At 43.0% G+C, this 26246-nt stretch overlaps 1 protein-coding gene across 1 annotated transcript in view; it reads right to left on the reverse strand.

Annotated features, from left to right (window-relative positions):
• VOPP1 (VOPP1 WW domain binding protein) overlaps positions 1-26090 on the reverse strand; it is a 61564-nt gene extending 35474 nt beyond the window's left edge. The window contains exon 1 of the mRNA XM_015618381.3: positions 25824-26090. Coding sequence (XP_015473867.1) covers positions 25824-25874 — 51 coding nt within the window. The 5' untranslated portion in view covers positions 25875-26090. The remainder of the gene's footprint in view (positions 1-25823) is intronic.
• Positions 26091-26246: the final 156 nt, after the last annotated feature.

Raw genomic sequence — 26246 nt, forward strand, 5'->3', positions numbered from 1 at the left:
TACTTAGAAATAAATACACAGTATAACAACTGTATAGGCATCCTTCAAGGCACACTTAACAAACCTTAGGCAAATAAAAGGCTCACAGGATTTTGCTGTTGTTGCTCAGTACAGAAAGCTCCCATGGGAAATGTGTTGAGTCCCATGAGATGCTTCTTCTCCCATGCCCCACAATCAGTGAGGTAACCACAGGCATTCTATTCTAGCAGAGACATCATGAGGCTCCTTTGGGCCCTGTGGGGAGACTACTGCTCTTCAAAGCCAACACACTGTACCTGGCACATAGTGCTGCAAACACACAATCTACCAGCATTGCAGGGCAAGGGCGTAGGAGGTGGCCGGATGAGCCAGTCTCACATACAAAATGCAAAATCCATCAGATCTCTGTGCATGCAAGCTAACTGGGAAAGCTCCTCTGGTGCCTAGGCAGCTGCCAGCATTGCTGGAAACACTGCAAAAGATATTTACAGAAAACAAAGCCAGAATGTAAAACACATTATGAGAAAGTGCTGACTTCTCAGCCTCAAACAAAGAGCTCACAGCAGCCAGTGTGCATATGAGTGGGTCTCTGGATTCACTGGCACTTGGTTGACTTCTTTTCAGAGTGAATTCTTGGATTTGCCACTGCCATTTTCCTTTGTCAAGAGCCAGTAATATTGTTTTGCTAATGGTTTATGCAGGAGTACTAGAGCCAGCAACTTGCACACTGGTTGCTTTTATTGGTCTATTAAAATGAAATGAAGCCGATACTAAAGCTTTTATAATCATTTAGATTACTTCATTATGAGTTCAAGGCAGAAGAGCAACCAGTGGTGTGTTACACAAATGAGCAGGCAAAGTACATCTGCCCCTCACTCTAAAGGAGAAATCCATATGGACTGAAGGAAAAATCAACAGTTGGAAAGTTGGTTCACCAGAGTTTCTGCTGGTAGACAGCTGCTTGTTGTACTTAGCAGCAGAAAAAAATAAATGGGAAATAAATTCACCAGAAGTAGAGTTTGACTCTACTTTCCAGGTATTCCAGGGTGACTGCTATTGCACATTTATCATTGGCTGCATCCAGAAGCCTGTATCAGGAACCAGCCATGGCTGCACAGTCACTACTCAGAAAGGGAATAGGGACTATCAAAGTATAAAACAAAAGACACAACAGAAAGCAAGACGCAAAAAGCAAACAATGAAGCAATATTTCTGTCCTGACAGCAACTGGTCTCGATACACCCACTTAACCCACATTTTGCATTCATGGCATAAAGTCCATGGCAGGACCTGCAGATAAACAAGGAAGGAAGCTGCAGGTGTTTACTGAAAGCCTTTCCCAATGTTTGGAAAAAGGGCAGGACAAAGAAGGCCTACCAAGAATTTCACAAATTTATTTGAAGTCTAGATTGGATTTAGGAAGAAAAGACTAGGAGCAGGATGATAGTACACAGATGCATAAAGTCTTATTTTGACTACCTATTTATGTTTTCATCCAAGCAGAAGCAAACCAAGACCATCTTGCAGTATGATGAACATCAAGGAAACCATCAGGTATCAAGAAATCTCACACCAGTTTCTTTTGCAAACAACCAAACTAAACATTACTGTTCATGTTCCTATGCTTCTGCAAGTCAAGTGGGTTGGTGGTATAATACTACTTGCATTTCACAAGAAAACAAAAAAAGTAAGCGTACCCATGGTTCAAATTCTCAGAAGAATTTAGAGCTGTAACTGAACCAAGATTACTGTGCTTGAACTTCACATGCCATTCATTCAACTAGCTCAGGTCTAAGGAACAGCATTAAACACTCTTCATTCACATGATATAAAAAGCACTGACTCTAAGTATCAGATGTGCTTATAACTGCCCTTCTCAAAAAGAAAAAAAAAATGTAACTAGCCATACATCAGCAAAATGTAGAAACACTAAAATGTACAAAGAACTATGTGAACCAGGCTGCATGCATTTGAATTGAAAAAGAATGGGCAAATCATTGAAGCAACATGTCTCTGAGAAAGCAGCACCCAAAGTCCTTGTGGTTTTCCATGAGGAACATTAAAATCATGGGCATATGATTTATCAAAAAACCTCTATGCTGATGAACAAACTTACAGTTACTATAGACCTGCACCTGGAGCTCACATGAAAAAAAGAAAAAAAGCAACCAACCCATCAGGTAAGATCCCTAGCAGCTGAAGTTTGTAGTATTTAATTTAAGACACACTCAAGCATTAGTTAACAGCCCAACTATGTAATCTGACTGCTACTACACAGAACAAAATATATAATCCAGTTCCTTCACCAGGAGTTTGAGTCCAGACAATCAAATTAATGTTCAAAAGGATCCATTTTCTTTATTTACAGCCATACTCAAATGGATGAAAATTACACGGATATGAATGCTAACAATCTACAGACAATTTTCAGCTCCTCTCCATCTAACCACTGTGACCACAGCGGCACTACTGTGATGACAGGGTTAGATAAGGGAGGCAAAATGCAGAGCAGAATGTGTTTTGAGGATTTTCCATTCATCTCTGACTCTCCATATATACCCACAAGTGGTCAAATTTGCCTACCTTTTTCAAGGACAGATCACTATTAAGAGACCCCGGCAGCCTGGAAGTCCCAACTTCATCTTGTGGCCTATGTCTTGGCATGGGTACCTTTGCCATCTCTCAGTCCAGCTGTGGCACTAAGAGATGTTTGTGATATACCATAAAGGCATCAGTGGCTCAGAAAATCCAACAGGCAACAAGCATCATTGCACTCCCTCAACAACACAGGCTAAAAGACAGAAAAGAAGACCAACACCCCATCCTGACTCCCCGCAAACTCACACACACCCCACCCACCTCAAAAATAATGAAACAAATTCTACTTTCTCTCCATACTTTGGTGGAAAGTTCTAAAGTTATTTGTCTCTATGTTATCATGTGTACAAAGAAATGATAAAATGTAAAAGATGAAGGGGTTTTCTGGAAATTTACTCTAGTGTTCTTGTTCTTGTAGTTTGTTAATAAACTGTCTTTATTCCTTTTAAGTTTTAAGCCTGTTTTGCTCTTGTTCTAATCCATATCTCACAACAAGAAATAAGTAAATTTTTTTTAGTTACTGGTTTAAAACCACGACATCTACAATGAAGTTTCATAGGATACAAAACTGAGCCTCTTATAGGAAAAACTACTCAGCTCACTGGAAGAGGACCCAGAACAGATATTGGCCATGCTGTTTGGTACACCACTAGAAGACACCACCACGGCAGTGGCAGGACAGCAATAGGAAACAAAACTTAATCCTAAATAACAGTTACAAACCACATAATAAAACTTCCATTATCTAATAAAGTTCTCTAAAGAGCCAGTTGTGATGATGAGCAGTCTTTATGCTCATGCTGCAGGAGGGAGCTGAGCGTTGGCTGCAGAAGCAGGATGTGTATTCCAACTGTCTTCTGACAGCTGCACTTACCCACACTCCTTCAGGCTAAAATCTGTCCATCTCCTCCTACAGGTATGCTCCAGCAAGCCTCTGAGCACTGAATTTTGAAAATTCAACTAGTCTAGTCTCTCTCAGAGGAGGTGAGCACATAAATTTTCCCCCTTAGCCAGCCCCATCAAAAGGAGTGAAGCTTCAGGAGGCGTGAGTCAATACATGCATTCTGGTAGGTTTCATTCACTTTAGCTCTCTGTGGTGGAAAGGCCTTTACTACACTAATAACCCCTTGCAGAATAAAAGTAACTAAAAGTCAGTAACGCCACTGGAATCCAACTCAAACCAATGAGTTACTTTATTACAGTTCCTTAAAAGCTTAGACATTAAAATTAGCTGTATTTTAAAGATCAGTTTGAGCTCTTTTCCCATACAGGAGGTGAATCCCAAATTTTCAGCAGATATTAGTGACCAATTTCTCCCCTATTTTAAAGTGCACCTCTAAGTCCTTATTTCTGCTTTCCAAGAAGTGCTTGTAGCTAGAAATCAGATGTACACAGAGGAAAAACTACAGTTTTTCCAGTTACAGTGAATAATCAGATAGAGCATCTGCCTTTCAAGAAGGGTTTAAAAGGATTGGGAGCCTTCAGCTTGGAAAACAGATGCCTTGGGGATGAGGAAGAGCAAGGTTGAATGCACAGCTAAATGAGGCCAAGCACAGAACTATTATCTGCCAAGCCCTGTAACAATGGTTTCAGTAAGTGCCCCTCTTCCTTGCAGGAAATTAATTTAAGAAGTACTTTTTTACACAGCACACAGACATAATCTGATATCTGTTGACGCAGGAAACTGCAGAAAATGACGGATTCAAAAGGAAATCGACAAATCCACAGAAGACAGATCCAAATCAGTAATTAAACCAAATAAAAAGGGATACACCCTAATATCTCTGATCCAAGTGATCCATATGTTGGGAGGCATTAAAGAAATGGATTTCAGACAGTGGGCAGTCTTATGGCCCTTCCTGGCACAGCACCTGCCACCACCAAGACACAGTAATGACACAGACACTTGTCTCACCCATCTGATTTCTTTCAGTCTTGCAGACACTCATATTTCTGAATATATAATTACCAAGAGCTCAATTAATAAATGGTGTGAACAGAACAATATTTTGGTCTGTAACTGAACAAGGCAAAGGCTTTTATAAAGGTGCAAGAAGAAATAACCTTGCAAAGGAGAACAGAATCCATTTTAAAACTCAAAGAAATCCTGCATTCTTTCAGCAGAATAAATTCAGGACCCTAACAAGACTTTCAATCTTGCCAATCTTGACTAAGTTTTTTTTAAATAAAACCAGCATGACAGCAATATACTTTTTTTTTCCATTTTAATATTAAATAAATGAAATATTCATCATTTTGTATAATCACCACTTAATTGAGTTTTAACCACTACCACATATCTGGGGGCAAGCATGAAATATTAATTACCTAAAACCTACACAAGATGTATAAAACATTTCAGACACATAATCTCTGACCCTACAGAGTTTAAGAAGCAAACCAACCAATCCATCAAAACACCTTCTTCGAGTTCATACATGGAAAAGTTATGCAGTATTCAATACTCCATTAAACATTCAGACTTTCTCAGTAGAGCTGCAGCCAAAGAATACTAACCCAATCATTCTGAAGATTTATAAAACCATAAACAACCACAATCATCTTATGCCTGCAAGACACAGACCATCCAATTAAACACAAAACCACGACAAGTAGGAAGAGCATCTCTTCGCATCCCTGTAAATGTCCCACTAAACTTTATGGCCTGAGAACTGGCTAGATGGGGATTTAGAAAGGTGTTCCATTTTGACCAACACCTCCCAAAGAGCAATGTAACACATGCTGTATGGTAGCTTACTGAGGGTGCTTTTCACGAAAGCATCATGATGAAATGTGCTGAGTTTGGCTGGCATCATTTTCTTCACAGTAGCTAGTTTGGATTTGTGCTGTAAACAGTGTTGATAACACAGGGATGTCTTAGCTATTGCTGAGCTGTGCATACACACTGTTTCTTGTAGCACCATGCCAGTGAAGAAGGTTGGGAGTGCACAAAAAGTTGGGAAAATACAGTCAGGACAGCTGATCCTAAGGGATATCCAAAGGGATATTCCACAACCTATGGTGCTATGGTGAGCATATACAGCTGGAGGAAGAAGAAAAGGGGGATGTTCAGAGTGATGACAGTTGTCTTCCCAAGTAACCACTCACTATGTGTGATGGAGCTCTGATCCCCTGGGGATGGCTGAACACCTGCCAGCCCATGGGAAGTGGCAAATGTATTCCTCATTTTGCTCTGTTTGTGGGCACAACCTTTGGTTTAACTGTTTTTACCTCAACCCATGCTTTTTTCTACCACTCTGATTCCTTTCCCCATTCCACTAGGTGAGAGTGAGGAAGAAGCTGTGTGGTGCCTTGTTGTGGAGTTAAATCAAAGCCATCCTTTTTGGGTGCCAGCCTGGGGTTTGAACATTTGGAGATAAGAACAGGTTAGATTGGAAGGGGCTAGATGGAATTTACAGCTGTTATTGCTGTTTGGTATTAATCAGCAGGCCCCTGTGGCTGCAAGGCTTGCTTGCCTTACTGTATGTCAGAGTCTGGTGCTCATTACTGGCTGCTTTTAGCTTTCACTGCTTCCTGTATTGCTGTGCTGCTTTATCATCTTACTCTGCTGTGCCTGGGAACATTTTGGTAACAGCTGTGGCAACGTGCCTGGGCTGGCAGAGGACCAGAGCATCGCTGCTGTGCTGGACAGGCTGGAATTCCAGTGTGAACTCAAGTCAAAGGGACTGTCACCTGTGGATGAGTCCACACCAGAGCAGAACACTCCCAGGTGCCTGTGGCTGCAGATAAGTCCATGCCAGAGCAGGGAGCGTGGCCGTGTTTATGTCTGTGCTGCAGCAGGTGTACCTCCAAAGGGATTGTGGCCAATGGATAAAAGGCCATGCTGGGGAACAGGTACATCTCAAAGCAACTCTGCCTTTGGAAAAGTCCATGCCACAGCAGGTATACCCCTGAAGAAACTGGCTCATAGATAAGGCTCCATTTGGAGCAAGTACAACCCTAAGGAACTGCAGGCTGTTGATACATCCAAGCTGCAGCAGGGTCAAATTCACTGCACTATTAAACCCTAAGGTCTAGTCCAAAGGGACAAGGGGTGGAGATTGTAATGGAAATACTTTTACATTGCTGTAACCCAGGATTTGAGTTGCATATTATGGGAATTACTACAGCAACCACAGAAACTACAGAAACCACCTGACCCAACAGAGGACAAGCCTTACAAGAAGCAGTGCAAGTGCAGCAGTGACCTGACCTGAGCTGGTTGTGGTACCCAGTAATACCACACAAGTAACTCCGCACCATCTCTCCTGTCCTGAGTGCTCCCTATAAGAGATGTAACCCCTAAGCCATGGAATTAATTAATCCAATGTTCATTGACTAAGGGAATGATATCTACATACTATACTGAAAGATGTGAGTGAAGGGTGGTGGGGGTTAATGAGGGTGTACTGGATAGTGTGGGACCGAACATGATGCAAATGAGATGGAATTAGCAATGCAGAATGTGCTGGTTTTGGCTGGGGTGGTATTAATTTGATTCACAGTAGCTAGTATGGAGCTATGTCTGGGATTTGGGCTGAAAACACTGTTGGTAATACAAGAATATTTAAGTTATTGCTGAACAGTGCTTGCACGGAGCCAAGGCCTTTTCTGTGCCTCACTAGGGAGGACACTGGGGGTGCATAAGAAGCTGGGACAGCTGTCTTCAAGTGACCAAAGGCATATTCCATACTATATGGTGTCACATTCAGAATATCAGGTGTGGGAAGAAAGAGGAAGGGAAGATAGTCAGAGCGATGGCATTTGTCTTCCCAAGTAATTGTTATGTGTGATGGAGCCTGGGGATGGCTAAACACCCACCTGTCCAGGGGAAGCACTGAATCAATTTCTCACTTTGCTTTCTCTATTAAGCTGTCTTTATCTCAACCCATGACTTTACTGTCTTTTACCCTTCTGATTTTCTTCCCCATTCCACCAGGAGAGGGTGAGCAAGCAGCTATGTGGTGTTTACTTGCCAGCTAGGGTTGAATCATGGCATGAAACACAAAGTACTTTTTGTGGCTTTCAGATAAATAAAAACCTCTGGAAGATATTTCTCATTTAAAACATTTTCTGACAAACTTAGGCAAGCATCTGGAAAACCATGGTGAATTCCTAATTTCTAGACATTGTGAATGAACTTTGCTTAGAGTTACAATTCATTTGAAGACAAATCTCAGATCAAAACTGCATGGGTTTAAATAGAACTTACTTATTTTTTGCAAAACTATGTACCCATGTTCCTGAATGAAGGTGCAGGAGGAACAAGACAGCTCTGGCAAATGATGGAGCAGAGTTTAACACTACACAATGGCAGTGCCTGTGGCTCCTCAAGGTACAATGCTAACTGTACTACAAGTCAAGCACTGCCTAAGTCTTTTCAAGGAGAAAGTAGATGTGTTCAAGGCCATTAAACAGAAAAAAGAATCCCAGAAGTTCTCAATAGAGGGAATGAAACTGATATCCAGATATTTTTACTTTTCTAAAAACAAGGTTTTATTAAAGGTCTTAAGTTCATTAGCTAAAAAAACCCTTCTAAACACGAAACAGTACAGACTGAAAGAGGACCCTCAGCCCATAGTCAGAGAGAGCACTGTTTGATATGAGAACCAACACGTTACATGGCAAGAGAAAATTCTGTGGTACTTGGTCAGGAAAAGGATATCAAAGATCACTCTTCCTCACCTCTGTTAATGGTAGGATCTGCTCAATTCAATCTATTGGAACTCATCTGTCTTTCCTATGGCTTTTAATCCATGGCTTCCAAGACTACCTGTGAATAGAATTTATAATTTCTTAAACTAGAAGAGGAATATGGGACAAAGATCACAAAGAAATGCGCCTGTACCTGACAGCAGAGCCAACTGCAGAACCCCACCTTCCTAAGTGACACAGCCTTTAACCATGAGGCCATACTTTTATACCGCTTCCTACAGAGTATAGAAGATCACACAAAAACACTGGATGGAAAAATATATTCAAATATACGAAGACATGAATGAGGAAACTGATTATTTCTAACATAATACAAGCTCTAAAGAAGTAACTTTTTTTCTCCAACACCAGTTTAAACTGGGTTCTTCTGCACCAAACAAAAAGTCATCCTCATCACCAGGATTCATTATCAGCTTTGCCAACTGCCTCATCTGAGGGGAAGAGCTCTGAGGAGGTGGGGAGCTTGGGCTGTGTATCCACCCACAGATGTATTCCCTCCAGATCAGGTTTGAGGCTTATTTGCAAGGCACACATGTAGGCAGCTTGTTTCAAGACTGACTGAAAGCAGAACAGAAAATTCTTGGGGGACACTGTAAAACCCAGCACTATTTATGTGCATAAGATTGTGATCACAGGCTCAAGATGCAGGGTTTCCTCCAAGCTTAAATCCACAGTGTGCAACAAGAAACCCAGAGTGCCACTTCTACACACTGCTACAAGGAACTGTAGGATTAATGCTGCTGATATGCATGCTTTTACTTGAAAACTCTTTCTCTCTTGGTTTCACTGCATAGAGCACATGGATAGTCTCTCATACCAACAGAGATGGCAAGTGTTAAATCAATCCTGAGCTGTCAGCCCTGTCACCAGCCACAGAAACATAAAATTGGAAAATCGAACTATCCAGAAAAAATATAAATCACTGGATTATTTAAAAATATTCAGGAAAAAAATAATGCAAATTAGAGCAGCAGACATAAGACAGACTTAAGACAGGAATGTATAAACTCACCACTTAATGTAGCAAACATCCAGTTCCATGGACATTTCATCAGTTCATATAAATAAAACTTGAAGTAAGTATCTGAGACTGGCTTAAGATGTTCATTAAAGGAAAAAGACAGCGCCAAAACCAACCTCAGCACGAATTCCCTACCCTAGTCCCTATCAGACAGGAAGGAGCTCAGCGAGGTACCATGAACTAGCACAGCAATGTCAGGAATACAACAGCCCTGTAAAAAAATCTGGTGCTTAGAAAAGATACTACCAGTACTCTCGGCCTAAATGTTATATGGATCTGTTTTAGAACAGTCTGTAAGGTTGGAAAAGATATACTAGGCATTGCCCTCTCAACATTCTCCACTGTACCACCTTCCCATCTGCCTAGTTACTGGAGAGGAGTGGTGATTATTTGAAATGTATCTCTTCAGTATTGCCACAGTCCTTGCCTAGATGTGCAACATTCAGGACACTGCCATGAGATGCTCTCAGTACAAAAAAGAGGGGAGACAGATTTTTATGAGCTCTTTATTAAATATAAATATTTCATGTCATCATATGAGTCAAAGATATAGCAGCAGGTAAACTCCAGATAGTGCCAGCTTGATAAGACACTTAAAGAGAAATCTTCCAAGAAACCCTCTCATATTAGGGAGTTGGGCACGTAACTGTATTTTTTAGATCCCGAAACTGCTTCCTGCACTCTTAAAGCAAAAACAAAACAAAAATCTTCCTTTTTGGTTTTTTGCATCTGTTAGGTGTAGAAAAAGAAGATCTGCAGAACACAGAGGTATAAAGGGAAGGGTGCAGTAGCAACTGCAGTCAAGATCCACCCAACCCAGCTAAAGTGGTCTACCAGGATATGGCAAGTCTGGTTTTCTATCTCCCACCCAGAAGGACTCAAGCCTTTCTCTCTCTCCTGGAAGTGAACAAAATTTAACTTCAGGCAATTGGAGAACCTCAAACTTTTGTGCTGGCAGTGTTTCTTTTCAACATTATGCATATATTTATGCATTCTATGCATTTGCATGAAATGCATAAATATAGGTGCAAACACCTATTTTCACCAGCATCCTATCTCTATCAGGAGATAGTAGTAAAAGTTCTAGGACATAATGTAAAAAAGCAGCAAGGACAGAATTATCTCCTTCCCAACACACACAAGCAGCTTCCTCAAATTCCCCCTGTAAGCCAAGACAAGGCCATGCTGTTTTATTGCAACCAACAGACCCAATGTCTCACCCTTTTCTGTCTTTCAGTTTCTATGTTCAGTCTCTGAAGGGGTGTAATTGGAATAAACTCTGCAAACAGGTCTCTCTTCAAAGAGCATCTAAACCACTGAGTGATGGTGAAGCTTTCCACCTAGCTTAGCACATATTTCCTTTATAAGTGGAAAACAGGGATAATGTCAACAGTTGACATAAATCAACTCTAGTATACCCCATCTAGGGTAGGAACTCTTTCAAGGATTCATCCAGCAGACATAAAGGAGACAAAACTGGCCTCCCACACCCTGGGTGAATGCCAAGCTTTTCAGAGACATTTCTCCAGTCTCATCACACATTGTAAACCTGGACTTTCAATTCACTAGCTTTTGGAAGTGCTTAAAACAAAAATAGTCTGAAACTGTTTTGATGCGCTGTTATTTCTATTTTGACCTAATCTACTCAGCGGCATTGACCCAAGTTTGCAAATATTAGACTGTCTTAGGACTGCATATTCAATGAATGCTTAAAAGAAAAAAAAGGGAAAACAAAGAACCTCACACAAGCATTAGTTCCTGTGGTATTTCAGAGTGCAGCACTATGAAGACAACAGTAAGTTAAACAGATTTAGTCAGCTATCCAAAGAGGTGAGATGCAGGTGGACACCTTCATCAATTCATATTCTACACAAATAAATACTGGCATCACTAACAGGCTGAGGTTAATTAGATCATCAGAAAGTCATTAAGTCTAGAATACAATCCTAATACAAGTACAGTTGAGTGGTAAATGTGCAAATGCATAAATCAAAAGACTAAGGGTAAGAATCTGGAGGTATCTATTGACCTCAGTACTAACACGACACGCTGAATAAACCTTATGGTTACAATTTGATAATTCCACATGTAGAAGAGCCCAACACAGAAAATTTTCCTCCAGACCACTCACATACCTGTACATATCTGTGCCATTGACATGATGCCCTGCTTGGAACTTCCAAAAAAACACCCATGTTTATAACTTCATGAAAAAGGGCTTGTTGCAAAGTTTATAGTCAGGTCAAAGCAGTTGCCTTTTATTGAACTGGAATAGGAAACCAGGAATCAGAAATCCTAAGTTTCTAACTCAGCTACAAACACCCTGCACGACATTTACAATACTTTCTGCCCACTTACCCATCTGTACAAGGCTATGCATCTGGGCTGGATGTGACTGGAACATGCTATGACGTATTTAATATTGCTTAAGTACTATGAAATCCTTCTGTGAGAGACAGCAGACGAGTACATATTTTGTCATTACAATCAGCTGCAAAATTCTGGTTTCCCATAAAAATCTAAGTACTGGCAAGGACTTCTGAAGCGTAACAGCATGAATTGTTCTTTATTTGATTACTTGTGTTTAAATAAAGCATGAAGAAATACCATAAATGTACAAATAGATTTAATCTAATTTGGAAGATGGATAGTTGGAGAAGCTGTTACCATGAATACAGAACGTATATCAAAGTCTAGGACATCATTAAAAAAGAATTTCTCCTCCAGAACAACATAAAGCACTGAAAGGGAAAAGAACAGTGACTTTTTTCCAGCAGCGGAAGAGCCAGGTATTAAAGTCAGACACATTATATAGTTTTGCCACCATCAGCCCATGTTCCAGGAACAGGTGAGTGTGAGCACCTCTGTCCCTGCAGGGGCAGGCAGAGAGGGCAGGCAGGAGCTGTACCCAGCCCAGCAGAAGGATGCCAGCCCTGCCAGCTGTCACCATCATAGTGGGGGCCACAGGCACAAAGGTGGCACATCCCTGCCATCAAATGGCTGCAAAAACACCTGTCAGGCCGAGGGAGAGTCAGGTCCAGACACATCTGGCAAGCCTGCATAGACATGAGATCAATTCCCTTGGAAGAGTCATTTGTTCCTGCAGATGGTTTTGGAGTCAGACCTCAGCCCTTCCTCAAGACCCGGCTGTGTACAACCCTCACACAGGAGGCAGTCACCTTCAGAGAGATGTCCAGGGAGTCACCAGCAGGGCCAGAGTAACACTTGCAAATACTTGCAAATACTGACACTGAGATTACAAGTACCATCCCTACCACAGTGAAAAAGGCAGCCAAGCTTTCTTCAGGCAGTATCAGGAAACCCAGTACTAATTGTTCCTTCACAACCTTGCTTCACATCATGTCTAAATGTTCTTGCTTGAAGGAAAAACTTTTTACAAAGGGTTTCTGCTTTCAAGCCTCTCTCTTTTTAAAAGGCTTGCTGCAGGAACATTTCAAAAGGGAACTTCTTAAAAGTTATTAATTTGGTTCCATCAGGCTCTTCCAGACAGCAGGATATCTGCAGACACGGCTTATTTTTTTTCCTCCGCTGGATTTGCTTTTGGAAATCTCTTTTAACTGAATCTATTTAACTGAACTGGAACCTTCATAAGAAATTTAGTATCTTTACAGTGTATTTTCTTCAAAGGGAATAGATGACCAATTAGGATTCGAGTTCACACTCCCAAAACATGGAACCCATTCTGCTCCTTCTTACCAGTGAGAGTTTCTGGAGGTTTCAGAACAATTGCTACTAAACTGAGTCAGATTATACATGCTGCATGTGACACTGGAAAGGCAGACAAAAGTAAAGCAAATTCTTGTATGGTATCTTTGCACCAAATCTTAAAATTGCCTTCGTACCTTTTTTTACCATCCTTACGCACCTTGAACCATCTTATCCACATGAAACTAAGAATTAATGTTTTTCTTTGATCTTAGGCAGGAGTTTACATACATACTTTTCATTAAAATTGATGCAAATGAGATACCATTTCAGTTTCACTGGTTTTAAAAAGTTAACACAGTACATGAATTTTGGCTTCCTTCACTTTTTACTACTTCACACTTGCCCATCAGTCCAGACAGGATTACTCTTAATGTATCTGTACAGTTGCAAATTAAACAGTTTTCACATTACAGAAGCTCCTGTAACAGCTCTAACATACTCTTACATGCTTCTGCACAAAAACTTTCAACTTTAGTCACATCTTTTTCCAGATATGTAATTTGAGACTGAAAAATTAAGTCCATTAAGCACCTGAGAATTTACATGGCATCAAAATAATTTTGCATTATCCGTGGTCTGTGCCTGCCCTTGTCTTCTACAGTTCACAGGGTGCTGCACATGCAGTCTCCTCTGCCTACTTTCCATCAACATTATGCAACAACCATATGTTTATTAAAAATATTCCCCTAAAACTCCTTTGTCCTGACAACAACAGCAGCATATTCCAGGGTTGATAGCCTGCTAAAAGTAGAAGGCATAAATACCAAGGAGAAGGGGTGTATACACAAGGCAGTGAACTGCAACAAGGAATCAGCAAAGGGAATTCTTGGGTGAAGCTGCAAGCTGAACTCTCAAATCTCTAGTCTAATGTACAAAAATGAGAAAAAACATTCTAGGAAACAGATATTCAGGCAAAAGGGACAGGACGGCAATGTGTATTTCTTTCAAGGGAAAAGGATTTAAATTACATTTTTTAATCTGCATCCAACACCTAACTGCAATACATGGGAAATGGATTTATAAGGCACTTTTAAGGGCAGATGGTACAGCCTTTCCTTCTGCAAGTAGGGAAAAGTAAAGAAATTATGGGAGAGGCAAAACCCACGTGGGAAGTGGCTGTGCCAGGCTGAATCATAGATGGAACTGAAGAAAGCTGAGAAAAGAAATAAAAGAGGAAAGTACAGAAAAAAACATTAAAAAAAAGAGAACAGGGATGCCAGGGAAGTGGAAACTATTGCAAATCATGAAATCAATAAACGCAAAAAGAGAGAAGAAAGCCATCCTAAGCCAAGAAGGGTGTAACAACAGTCCAGAGCAATGCTGGGAGGAGGAGGAGGAAACCAGGTCAGAGCCATAGGTGGAGAGAGGATTATGTGCCAGCTTGAAGATAAGGTTAAAGAGCTTGAGCTTCAGGCAGCAAGAGATGAGGAGCTGAAAAAGCAATTCAAGGTAGATAAGGCGTAGCTGTAGCAATGAGAAAAGGTGGAAAACTGTACCTTTGGGTGAATGGAAAGGCAAATTATAATCACACAAAAGGAAAATTAAAAATAACCCCAAACCCACAACAAAAAGCCAGCAGCCACTCAGACTCCAGAAGCTGATCTGAAAACTGCAAGAATATTTTCAGAGCCAGCACTGACGTTCCAAATTGAACCACCAGTGCTCAGAGAGTTTCTTTTGCTCACTTCCTCCCCTGCCACAGCCTTTCATCCAGCTTCCTGCCTTCTCCCAAGCTATCCTGAGCTCACCCATGCACAGCCTTCTCAGGACTAAGAGACTACAAGGAACAGCACCCATCTCCTCCACAGTTTCTTCCTTGACTTCAATTAGCATCAGAGAGCTCTCACTGGCTTTGGCAACAGCTGATTTTTTTTTTTTTTATGAGTCACCCTCCCTTCTGCAAGAGAGAAATAAACCTAGGAACAGAGATGCAAGTAAGAGTGGGGCTGAAGCACACATGGTCTTCTCAGTTGTTGCAGGCAATGAGCAAAAATCCTCACCAGGATCCTGGAAATTGTCCAGCACCTCCCAGACATTTTTCAGGGTGGGGTGGGGGGAAGAGCTGGCAACTTCAGCATGAAAAACAGATAGTTCTGGGAATCAAGAGAAAGAGAAAATGGCCCAAATTCATGGAGAAGCAACATGTGTTCCCTCCTCCATCATCTGCTCTGCCTATGCATTGTACATCCCCATAAGGATGCCACAGGCAGGTGGCACAGGCTTATCAAGAGCAGCTGGATACCTACACTGCACCTGTGGAGCAGGTCACACCACAGTGTGGGGCAGGGGGAACAACAGCTGATGTGTCTCACCACAGCAGCACAGGAGTGACACAGCTGCAAAGTCTGCAAACACAAACACAGCAGGCACAAGTATTTCACCCTGTGCCACTGCCCAGCACCCACTTTTTCCAGCACTTCATCATTGTGGATGGCTATCACAGATATAAATGCATATTCACGAGCTATTCTTAGCATTCACCAGAGAGGCGATTACCAAATTACCCAGTTACATAATCTCTTTTATATAATCACTACGATGCTTTTCTCCTTACGCAACATGGACAGTGACCGTGGCCGGCTGAAGTAGCTGCTTCCCCAAGGAGAGCTACACTGGCAGCTCCGTGGGTGGACGTGCTGCACAGTGCAGGTACACAGGGGAGTGACAGCAAGAGCTGCTTCAAGGCAACCAAACCTTCCAATGTGTGTGCCTTCAGCCCGGGGAAGACACCACCATTCCTGCCCACAGGGCTCCAGAAGCTGCACACAGCAAAGGTCACCTGCACCTCAAGCTGGTTGAGACAGCAAAACCAAAGGCATCCAGCACCCTCCAGGCAGCCTGTCCCAGCAAGTGGGATGTCTCCATTGACTTTTAATGGTCTTTGGATGGAGCCCAGGATTAGGGCTTTAATAAAAATAGGAAGTCAAGATTACTTCAGAATTAAAACAAGCTTAATCCAAATCCCTCTGGCTTTGTGCCACAGCTGCGCCCATGGTTTTCATCCACAGGGAAAACCAGGTAAAGCAGCAACCTAAATGCGTTCCCACAGGATGCCTTGTGACAGGCAGACACGCACACAGAGCTGGAAGTGTGGGTCTGCATAGCCACACCAGGAAGTTTCACCAGCCAGGTTCTGGGCGTATTCCAATGTGTTTCCTACAACATTTTCAGGGTCCCATCCAATGCCTTCTAGGAACACTGCAGATACCTATCCAGATGATTCCCACATACAGGGTGCAGTGAGACCCAACTTCCTAATATTCACTCAGGGCTTTAAGGAGTCAGCATCAGAAGTGTTACCCACAGCACAAGAGAAAACAAATCTAAGACCTGGATTTCAGAAAACAGAAGCTCCAAGATCCACAGATCACTTGCAGATCCTGAAACACTTCTCCATCACCATGCTGCAAGTTCAGCAGTAAGTTCAGCTGGTTGCATGGTGCTGGCATTATGCGAAAGCCCCTAAACTGCCTTACATTTTCCTCAACATTATGCAACTTGTAGTATCCAGCTATTATTAGGCACTTATGCCTCCCCTGCTCCCTAGCTTCCCTAGAAATACAGGTCATCCTAAGACTATGCAGGCAAACACCCAGCCTTAGTGTAGCACTCTAACATACTTTATGCAGGGATGCATGCATGCAAGTTTAGGAACAGAGACCACTACGGTTTCAGCTACAGGGGAAAAAAAAAATGAAGCAGCCTAACATTACCTTACACTGTCTCAAACTACATGATGACCCAGTTCTGAAGAGTTTTAGCCCATTCCCATATGCTATTAGTATTTCTGTATCATAGCCAGAAGATGTGAATTGCTTTAGTCAAGAAGCAGATCAGAGCAGAACTGGGGTCCCTGATGTGAAAGCACACGGCACATGGTGGGGCCCATCGTGACAGTGCTGCTTGATAGTTCAGGATCAACAGGAATCTTCTGCACCATTGCTGCTCAAAACATTGAAAACCATGGTTGTCATTACTGATGCATGTTTGGGATAGGCAAGACAGCACTCAAGATAGGAGCATCTTATGTCAGCCTGAAAAAGAAAAGCAGACTGTGAAAAGGTAGATTTAAAACTTCTTACACACTCATCCTCCCTCTTTTTATTTTAGGCTAGACAATTGTCTGACCATTTGAGAAAAGCATGTTCAGAGATCATGTGTCCTCTCCTTTGGACTAAGATTCTGCCACATTTAATGGCACTTGAACAAATGAAGGTGGACTTTTATACACATTACCCTTCCTGTAACAGGTTAAACCCCTGGCTCCAACTTCAGCAGGGAAATAAGGCCCTGAGCTGGGAATTCACACTGTAAGAGAGCCAGCAGTGAATTCCTGGATCTCACACCAGCATTGAGAGAATTATCTGTAGCGATGAGCAATGTATTTCCCGCCCCCCACCCAAGGAGCAGAAATGAAAGAAAACACTTGCTTGACTCATCCTTGCCTGTTTTTTGCATCAAAAGCTGCAGCATTTACAGTCACCCACCAGCCAGACTGAGAAATGCCTGCTTCCACATTTACAGATATCATGAGGAAAGCAGAAAAGAATTCACTAAGTTAACAGGTTTTCTATCCACTTTAGTGAAGGGATTTAACAAAACTGGGAAAAACAAAACACTGAGCAACACCTGAGCAATTTCAGACCCTTACACTGTCTATTGTCATATCACCATGTGTGAAAAGTGCTGTAGAGCTGGATATCAATCTCCTGTGTTGACACTGAAGGGACTGTGCCAAAACCAGTAAGGTATAAACACCTGGGCTTTACTGGTTAGAAAAGAAGCATCAAGCATCTCCTGTACAGAGAGGGAGAAATACAGACTCCAACCAGGACACACAGAAGGATTTTGTTGGTCTACGACAGCCATCGGACATGCATGCAGAAAAATACAGCTGTGCCAGCCAAAAAAACCCTAGTTTGCAGCAACTCAAAAGGAGTCCATCTTTGCTACTACAGTCATTGATTTTATTTTTCTTTGCTAGTATATGTTCCTAGACAGAGCTCCTAATTTATTGATAACCAAACCCTCTGGATCACAGGCACACTACCTGCTCTTAACCCCACAGCAGCACAAGCCTGTCACTGTAACTACATTGCTGGCAAGACCAAGCTAAGAAGAGTAAATCTTACTTTTATAAGTCTCCAAAAGCATCATTCTCCCCTGGGTGTAACACTGACTGAGGCCCAAAAAGATAAACATGCACAACAAAACACTCCTCTCACATCAAGAGTAACACGTGCTACCCATCATCTTCAGTCTGCTGTCAGTGATATCCCTGCCACCTTCCCACATGCTCACGTTCCTCTCATACTAACTTCATTTCAGGGTTCTCCACTTCTTCATACTCCCAGGGAAGATCCAAACAGACTGGAATGCATGTAACTAGAAAGGCATAAGAAAACATTGAAGGTAATTACCTTAGAAGGACAAATCTTTAGATGTATTGGCTACATTCCTGGACTCCACAGCCCTCACATCTTATTCCAGCAGACCTGGGAAGGAAGGATCCATCCTCAAAACTATTGTCAGATCTTTAGTTGCCTGATGCGTATCAATGTCAGAGGTAGGAGCCAGCTGGCATAGCATCTTTCCTACTCCAGCTGCAAACAGTGAGCTGCTTACAGAGGGCTTGCATGCAACCAGGATTGGAGTGTAGGTGTAGTCCCTTCATCCTTCACAAATGGCCACTTTCCACTGCCTCTGAACTTTGAAACTAAGGCCCAGATCACTTCACAATCACTTTCACGGAAGGGCCAAGTTTTTAGAGTTTTTTTAAACCTCCAAATGAGAGAGGCAGAGTGAAGGGTACAGCAGTGGAGTGCTGTGTTTGCAGTTACCTTTGGCTGGACTCGAGGACAACAGTCCCTCCAAGACTGCAACTGATGCTGGAGCTTCCCCAGAAGCACAGTCTCCATCCATGACCCTCCCCTGCCCTACAGATGGGAAAGGTCGGGGAGGCCATCAGCTCCTGCGCTGAGACACTTGGCAGGTGATTTGGGAAAACTGTAAGAATAACTTTTACAGCATAGTATCTAATGGCATCTTTCAGGCAAAGGGAAAAAAAAATAAAAAAAATAATCAAGATTCTGCTTGTTTCCCCTTCTAGCAGAGCACAGAAAAGGTCTCCATGATTGCCTTCCACTCTAGTACAAAGGCAGCATCATTTAGGGACACAGTTTAGCAGGGGATGTGGCTGCATTAGGTTTACCACTGGACTCAGTGACCTTAAATGTCTTTTCCAACCAAAAGGATTTTATGATTCCCGTTAGGAGATACCTAATGTATTGAAACAAGAAGTCTGCTACTGAAATGAGCAGTCCTGCTCCAAGCCATACATTCTCCCTCCTCCCTTGCTGCATCAAGTTTCATGATGCTATACCACGGCACAAATCTCTGCTGAAGCAATGGAAAACTATTCCCTCTCATTTTTTTTTCCCCCAGACCCTTTTTTGTGGCTTAGTCATTCACAGCATCAGTGGGTTGATATGATCCTTTCATTGTCCCAGGGTCACTAGAGCAGCAGGAGCTGGCAAAACCAAGCATTAGAGACCATCCTTGCCAGCAACAACCCACACCTTCATTGCATGAGATACAGATAAGAAACCACTTCTTGCTAGTTCCTTTCCTTTAAAAAATTTACCAGACTGAAAGCTGAGTCATTGAGAAAGTAGGAAGAGATTTTCAGCTGAGCTATTTAAAACACAGGTGTAGCTAACACCTATTTAGCAAGAAGTTGAAGACACACTTCTGAAGAAAGACATTTTTAACTTAGCAGCTATAACTCTTCCATTTAATATGTGAGAAACCTGTCAAGACACATTGTTCTCAAACAGGAAAAAAAGAAAAAAAACATTCAACAAACCCAGATTCTCCTCTCATGCCCTTCTGAAATACCAGGCATGGCATTTCATCTCATATCTTACCGATCTGATATCAGAAATATCCACTATTAAAGACCTTAGCTTTTCCTTGTCTTGAAACTGCTATTTAATGCCCAGTATCCCAGGCTGTGTCCCCAGACTTCAGACAGATCTAGACTCACTTTCCAAAAAACACTGTTCAGGCAAACAAACAAACAAACAAAGCTTTTAGAAAGGTTTTGCCTCTTACTAGTCCAAAGAGAGTTTATATTTGCCATAACAAACTAACAGGATTTCAACAAAACCTTCAGCAAAACAAACTCAGCTGCATTGTTGAGGTTACAAGGCAACAATGTTGCCTTGTCAAAATCAGACATAAAAAGTAAAATATGCTAGCCTTATGTAATGGTTTTTCACATGGATTTTACTTCATATCACAACAAATCTGAAGTAAATTGGTAGCTACCTTGCCCCAGTAAGATATATTTTTAAATATTTAAATTTTTTTTTTTTTTATTTTAAATTCTGTAGCATAAGCTTAAGCATTAATCTTTTTCTGCCTGTGAACTCAGCCTGCACTGATAACCAGAGCAAGCCCCTATATGGGTATACTCATTGCAGTTTTTCTAAGCCTCTTCTTAGTGGAGAAAACCAAAATGAATTTGAATTAAACCAAAGAGTTTAAATTTACCTTTTTTTTTTTTTTTTAATACTGATTTTAGCTAAATCCATTTTCAAAGTCTATGGGCTTGCTTTGGCCAAATTTAACCTTCCAGCCACCTGCATTAGCTGAGTGGAAAGTACCAAGAGGAAAGAGAGTCAGACAACTTCCCTTTTATGAAGATAACATAATAGAAAGTGCTAAATATTTTTGACTGATGTAAGAAAATACAAACAGATTTTACAGATGCTTTTTCTAATTTAAAGAAAAAATCCCAAACCAACCAAGCCCAAGAAACCCCATTTGCACCTCCTCTTAGAGGATGGAAATGGCAGTCGGCCACCCATTCCCTACCCACAACCAACACAAATCTGTCTCCTCCTCAGCAGGAGCAAAGTGAGGAAAGAGTGTGAGCTCAGTCCTCCTGCCTGGAAATCACAGCCCATCTCACTGCTGTCAAAAGGCAGGGAAGGCTTGCCAGCACCAGTTGGATCTCCAAACTGTAAATTGTAAGAAAGCTCTTTCCTGCCTTCACTCAGCAGTGCAATAGCTGCTTTGCAACCAGCTGCAGGAGGGTAAGAAAAAAAACCCACCAGAAACTGTTTAAGCTGCTAAGTCTGTTACATAACCAAAACTAAAAAGCAGGAGAGGGTTAGTAGACACATCTACACTAACAACCCTCTAGCAGAATTTTTGGGATAGATTTTTCCCCTTATACCCCCCAACCCCCACTGAAAGAACAGGAGTTAAAACATCAGTAGGGCAGTATCTGTATTCCACAGAGAGGGACATCACGGAGACAACAACAATGATGTGCATGCCCATGTGTATATTCAAGAGTATATACTCTCTTACAGTACTTTATATAAAGGAAAACTTTACTACTAATGGATAGAAAAAAATATCAGAAAGAGGGGAGGATAGAGTGGTCCCCATAATTCTCACAAATTCTCAAACTCCACCTGTGCCTCCACCATTAAAATGTGTAGGTTTTTTCTTTAAGAGTGGTGGGTTTCCTCATCTTAAAGTTCTTATTCCTACAAGAATTATAAAGAAAACCCCAACAAATCCACGAACAGTCAAAGAAAAACTACAAACAAACTTCTTCCAGAAGGAGAAAATTTTTTTGTTTTCTCTGATTTGATAAAATCTCTCCTGTTGAAATCCACTTACAAAAACAATACTAAAAAGCTCAGCACAGCAGTTAACCAACAGAGGAGCACCAGCCAACTTTGCTTTTACTTAAACAAATCTTGTATGACAGACTGTCGTGAGTATTTGAATTTTCTTTCAAGATAACACATTTTGCTGTTCCTATGACATGTCCATTTTCTTCTTTTTAAAAAAGGCACTTGACTCTAGTGTAGTATCTTTCATCTGACAAATTAACAAGAGGACTGCACTGATCACTTTTTTCAAGCATCCAATTATCAGTGTTTCTATCAGGATCCACATTATAATTCTCAGTAATGAGAAACTGTGAGTAGAAACGTCAGTGCTAGTACTTCCAGAAGTGAGTTTCTCAATTTGTTATAGCCACATGGAAACCTGTGTAGAGGGATTCCCACAAACACTACTCACCACCTACAGCAACTACTGCAGGCCTTGCTCACCTTAGCTAAGAAGCTTAACCTAAATGTTTAGACACTTGTGTTAGCTCCTGGATTCTCCTGGATGTAACATGGGGGCCAATCAAAAGTTTAGGCATCTAAAAAAACTGTCTATTCGACAGTTTTGAAAGGTGAGGCTATCCAGCAAGCTTCTCCGCAGCAGTAACAATAAAACACCTTTATTACCACTGCAGCACAGATGGGGTCCTCTATCAGCCTGAAACAGCTTTGTGCAGCTTCCCCATCCCTGAGCTGAGCTTCAGCTACTGAGCTCTCCTCCAGCCAGCACTTCTACAGCTTGTGAGAGAGAAAGCAAGCACTCAGTCTGAGAAGTAAGCCCCACAGAGACACTGGTGCCCTCATTCAGGCTGAAAATAAGCTTGCTCCAACAGGGGGGTGGGGGGGACTGTCTGTTTAGGTTTATTTTTCCCTCATTCCAAAGACATCACTATTCATTAAAGTCACATTTAAGCTCAAACAACCAAAGCCCTTGGGATCACTGATAAAGGAGAAGCAGAAAATCTTGAGATATATGCCCCAAACAGTCATCACTTCAAGGACCTCCTCAAATCTTTACATAAAAATGAGAGCTAACTGAGACAAAATACAGTCTTGTTGACAAAACAGCAAGCCAAGCTAACAAGCAAGACTACTGGTTATTTCTGAGTGCAGAAATCACATACCCCAGTACTGTGGGTATATCAGACATCCAGGCTTCTGGTGAAAAAGGGCATTTCAAGCAACTGCAGTTAATAACACACTGCCATCTCCAAGTAGCCAAATTAATTTGAAAAAGACAGATAAAGATTCAACAATCTTCATTTCTTCCTGCAAGAACCAAAATTACCTGTCAAATTGTCCACCTCATTTTACCTTACTTGTTAAACTGTTCAACTGCAATTAAGTTGTGAGCAAAACACATGGCATCTTTGGCTTTTCTCACCTAATAATAATGTCTTCTCAGAGCAGAGCTTTCTGGGTCCTGGGACTGGAGATTTTTCTTCCACCATGCTCTTTGTGGTTGCAATAAAAAAACCCTCATCACACAAGGGAATTCAAAATTAATTCTGCTCTCCCACCATCACAGTGCTCTGGGTGTTTCTGTAATTAGTGCATCTCAAGCTTGTCTAGAACAAGACAAGGACTGGCATTTTAGCATCAAGAGCCAGCAATTTCTTATGTGTAAATCCTGCTTCAATGGCCTTTTTCACCTTCATGAAACCACCCACCAACACATGCAAACTCCCTGCCCCTCAGCCCCTCTTCTGCATCTTCTGCCTTTACATCAGGAACAGCAATCCATCACTTCCTCGTGGGACACTGCCACTGCCAGCTCCTGACTTAGGCTTCAGCCTGAAAGCCACAAACACACACACTCCCCACATCCAAACTCACACCCACCATGAACTTGAGGTATACTTAATTGTGAAAGAGTTCATGCCTTTCATCTGTATAACCGAAAATAGTGGTTTTGCAACACACAAATATTTTACAAGTATTTTGGGTAATCTAATCAAGGAAAACTTGGTTAGAATCATAGTGCATAGTGCTCTGATGGACTAAATGGGTTCCTCCCCACAGTACCTGGGTAACAGAGCCTTTTGCAAAATGATGAATGAAAACCGTATTTCTCAGCCCATGCTCTGTTCAGTAATAACTTAGATCATGTTGAAGCTGCAAACAGATTTAAAACAATTGCAGCAATGTTATTTCAGAGAATATCCAGTACAGAACTTCGTACAGAAGACAGCAAAAGTTTTATGTACCAAAAGTCTTCGAAACAACCAGATGTCTCAGATTAGGTTATTTAAACCACCAGCACTCTGTTTCTGGGCCTGTAGAATACAACTTTATTTACACAGCATCTCATTTTAACAGGCAACCTAAGAATTTCCAAAAAAGAAACAAAGAAAAAATCCACAAAACCAGATGGCAAAACAAACATTCTAGATTAAAAGAAAAGGGCGGGGGGAGGAAATAACCCCACAATTAAAACGAGTACAAAAGCTTAAATAACAGCAACACTGGCTAGATCCAGTGAGGATTTATGCAAATTACTTTTTTCAGGCACGAATGATCTTTTTCAGCAGAATACATGTCAAGAGAGCAGAGACATCTAATCAAAGAGATCCTGGAGGGGTGAAACCTTTCACAGTCTCAGATGAACACAATCCCTCAGGGAAATGATGGTGTTTGGTTCATTTAATCGACATTTTGCTATTCCTGCTTTCTGAAGAGCTGCTGCGGAGTCAAGAGCAATTGAGGGCCAGGATCAGGGCCAGGTTTACAGCCAGGGTAAGGAGATGCAAATCAATTAACTTGTAAAGTGTTACACTTATTTACATTAAGCGACGATTTTCATCTGAGTGTTTTAATGGGATGATACTGGATGGCACAGTGGGCAACACACCAGAAATCATTCATCTACGTAGGTGGCATAAACACGTAGTAAACACAATTTTCATGAATTATATCCATTACCAAAGGGTAATTATACAGCCAGCACTCTGGTTTCCGCGTACAGATTTAGTGGCATGCCGTTTAAAAAAAATAAATTAATTCATTCTCTGTCTGAACTGCTCCATCACAGAGGCAACACAGCTCTTCCACCTCTCTGTCACTTTCAGCTACATTGCCTCTGGGCTTTATGAGCGCAGAGCCGTGCCCAAGACAAGCCCACGGGTGTTTCCGAAGTGACCTCGGCACGCTGCCACCGCACGTGTCCCGGCGCTGCCCCGGGAGCGGCACCCGGCAGCGTGCCCGCACCGCTCCGCCCCAGGGCGCCTTCTGGAGCCCCCTGCCCGCCCCCAGCCCCGGGGTTAAACCCCGCAGCATCTACCGATCCGCCCGCTGGAAAAATAGAGCTGCTTTCCCAGCCCCCTGATCCAGTGTCATCCCAGCCCATGGGAGGGATGGTTGAAACTAGACGATCTTTAAGGTGTCTTCCAAGCCAACTATTCTGTGATTCAAGAGCTGCGTGGCACAAATCCCCCCTCCGACTGACGAAAGCTCCTAATTCACCGTTTGGTTGTTGTAAGTACGAAAGCTGCGCTAGCCAGGCTTTCCCAGAAGTTTGACCACGCCACGGCTCCTCGCGAGCCGATGCCGCCGCACTTCTACCTACCTCACAATGGACACTTTGCCCACGAAAGGCCAATTAAAATGAAAAGAAGAGACGCACCTTCCGCTTAACCCTTACTGACAAGCGCAGGCTTTGCGTCCCCTGGACAGTGTGCCCGTCTGCTGGGAATGGGCAGCTTGCAGCAGCTTGTGCCCCTGCGTACAAGTCCCGTGTTACTCTGCTCCATCACAGCCCGGATAATCTTCCTCTGCTCCAGCAGTAAGACCCCGGACACCCGGCGAGCCCGGCCGCCGCCAACACCCGGGACCACCGCACCCGCAGCCGCGCCGGGTCCCGCCCAGCCCTGCCCCGCACTCCGGACCGCGCACTGCCCGTGCAGCCAAGCGCGTACGGCAAAGACACTAACCCCAAAAATAAATCACCTCCCGCGCACGCCCCCCGGCAGGGTGCGGGCTGCGGCTCCCCTCCGCCAGCCGCGCAGTTCCAGGTCGCGACCGATGGCGGATCCCCGCGGGGTGAACCCGGGGCTGCCGCAGGGCAGCGCTCCCCCCACGGCCCACCTCACCTCCCACAGCAGCGAGAGCAGCAGCGCGACCCCCGGCTGGAAGCGCTTCATCTCTCCTCCTCCTCCTCCTTTTCCTCCTCCTCCCGCGGCGGCCGCGGGCTCGCCCCTCCGCCTCAGGCGCTCACGGGCGCTGCCAGCAGCGCCATCCCCGACGGCGGGGGAGCTCCGGGCGGCAGCGCGCACGGCGGGCTCACAGGCAGCCCGGGGAGGCGGCCGCGAGTATCCCGCACCGGGGGCAGAGGGACGAGGCGGGCTAGAGCGGCGGCGGGGCGGGGAGGGGGTGGTGTCTCCAGCCCGGCTCTCCCGCAGGCCAGGCTCCATTAACGAGATTATTATGCAAATGAAGCCGCCCTGTGCCACTCGCCAGCCTTACCTCATCCCCGCCGGCGGGGAGGTAGGGCAGGGGGGTCCCCGGGACTCTTT

The sequence above is a fragment of the Parus major genome, chromosome 2, assembly GCF_001522545.3.
Source record: "Parus major isolate Abel chromosome 2, Parus_major1.1, whole genome shotgun sequence".
Taxonomy (NCBI): Eukaryota; Metazoa; Chordata; class Aves; order Passeriformes; family Paridae; genus Parus; species Parus major.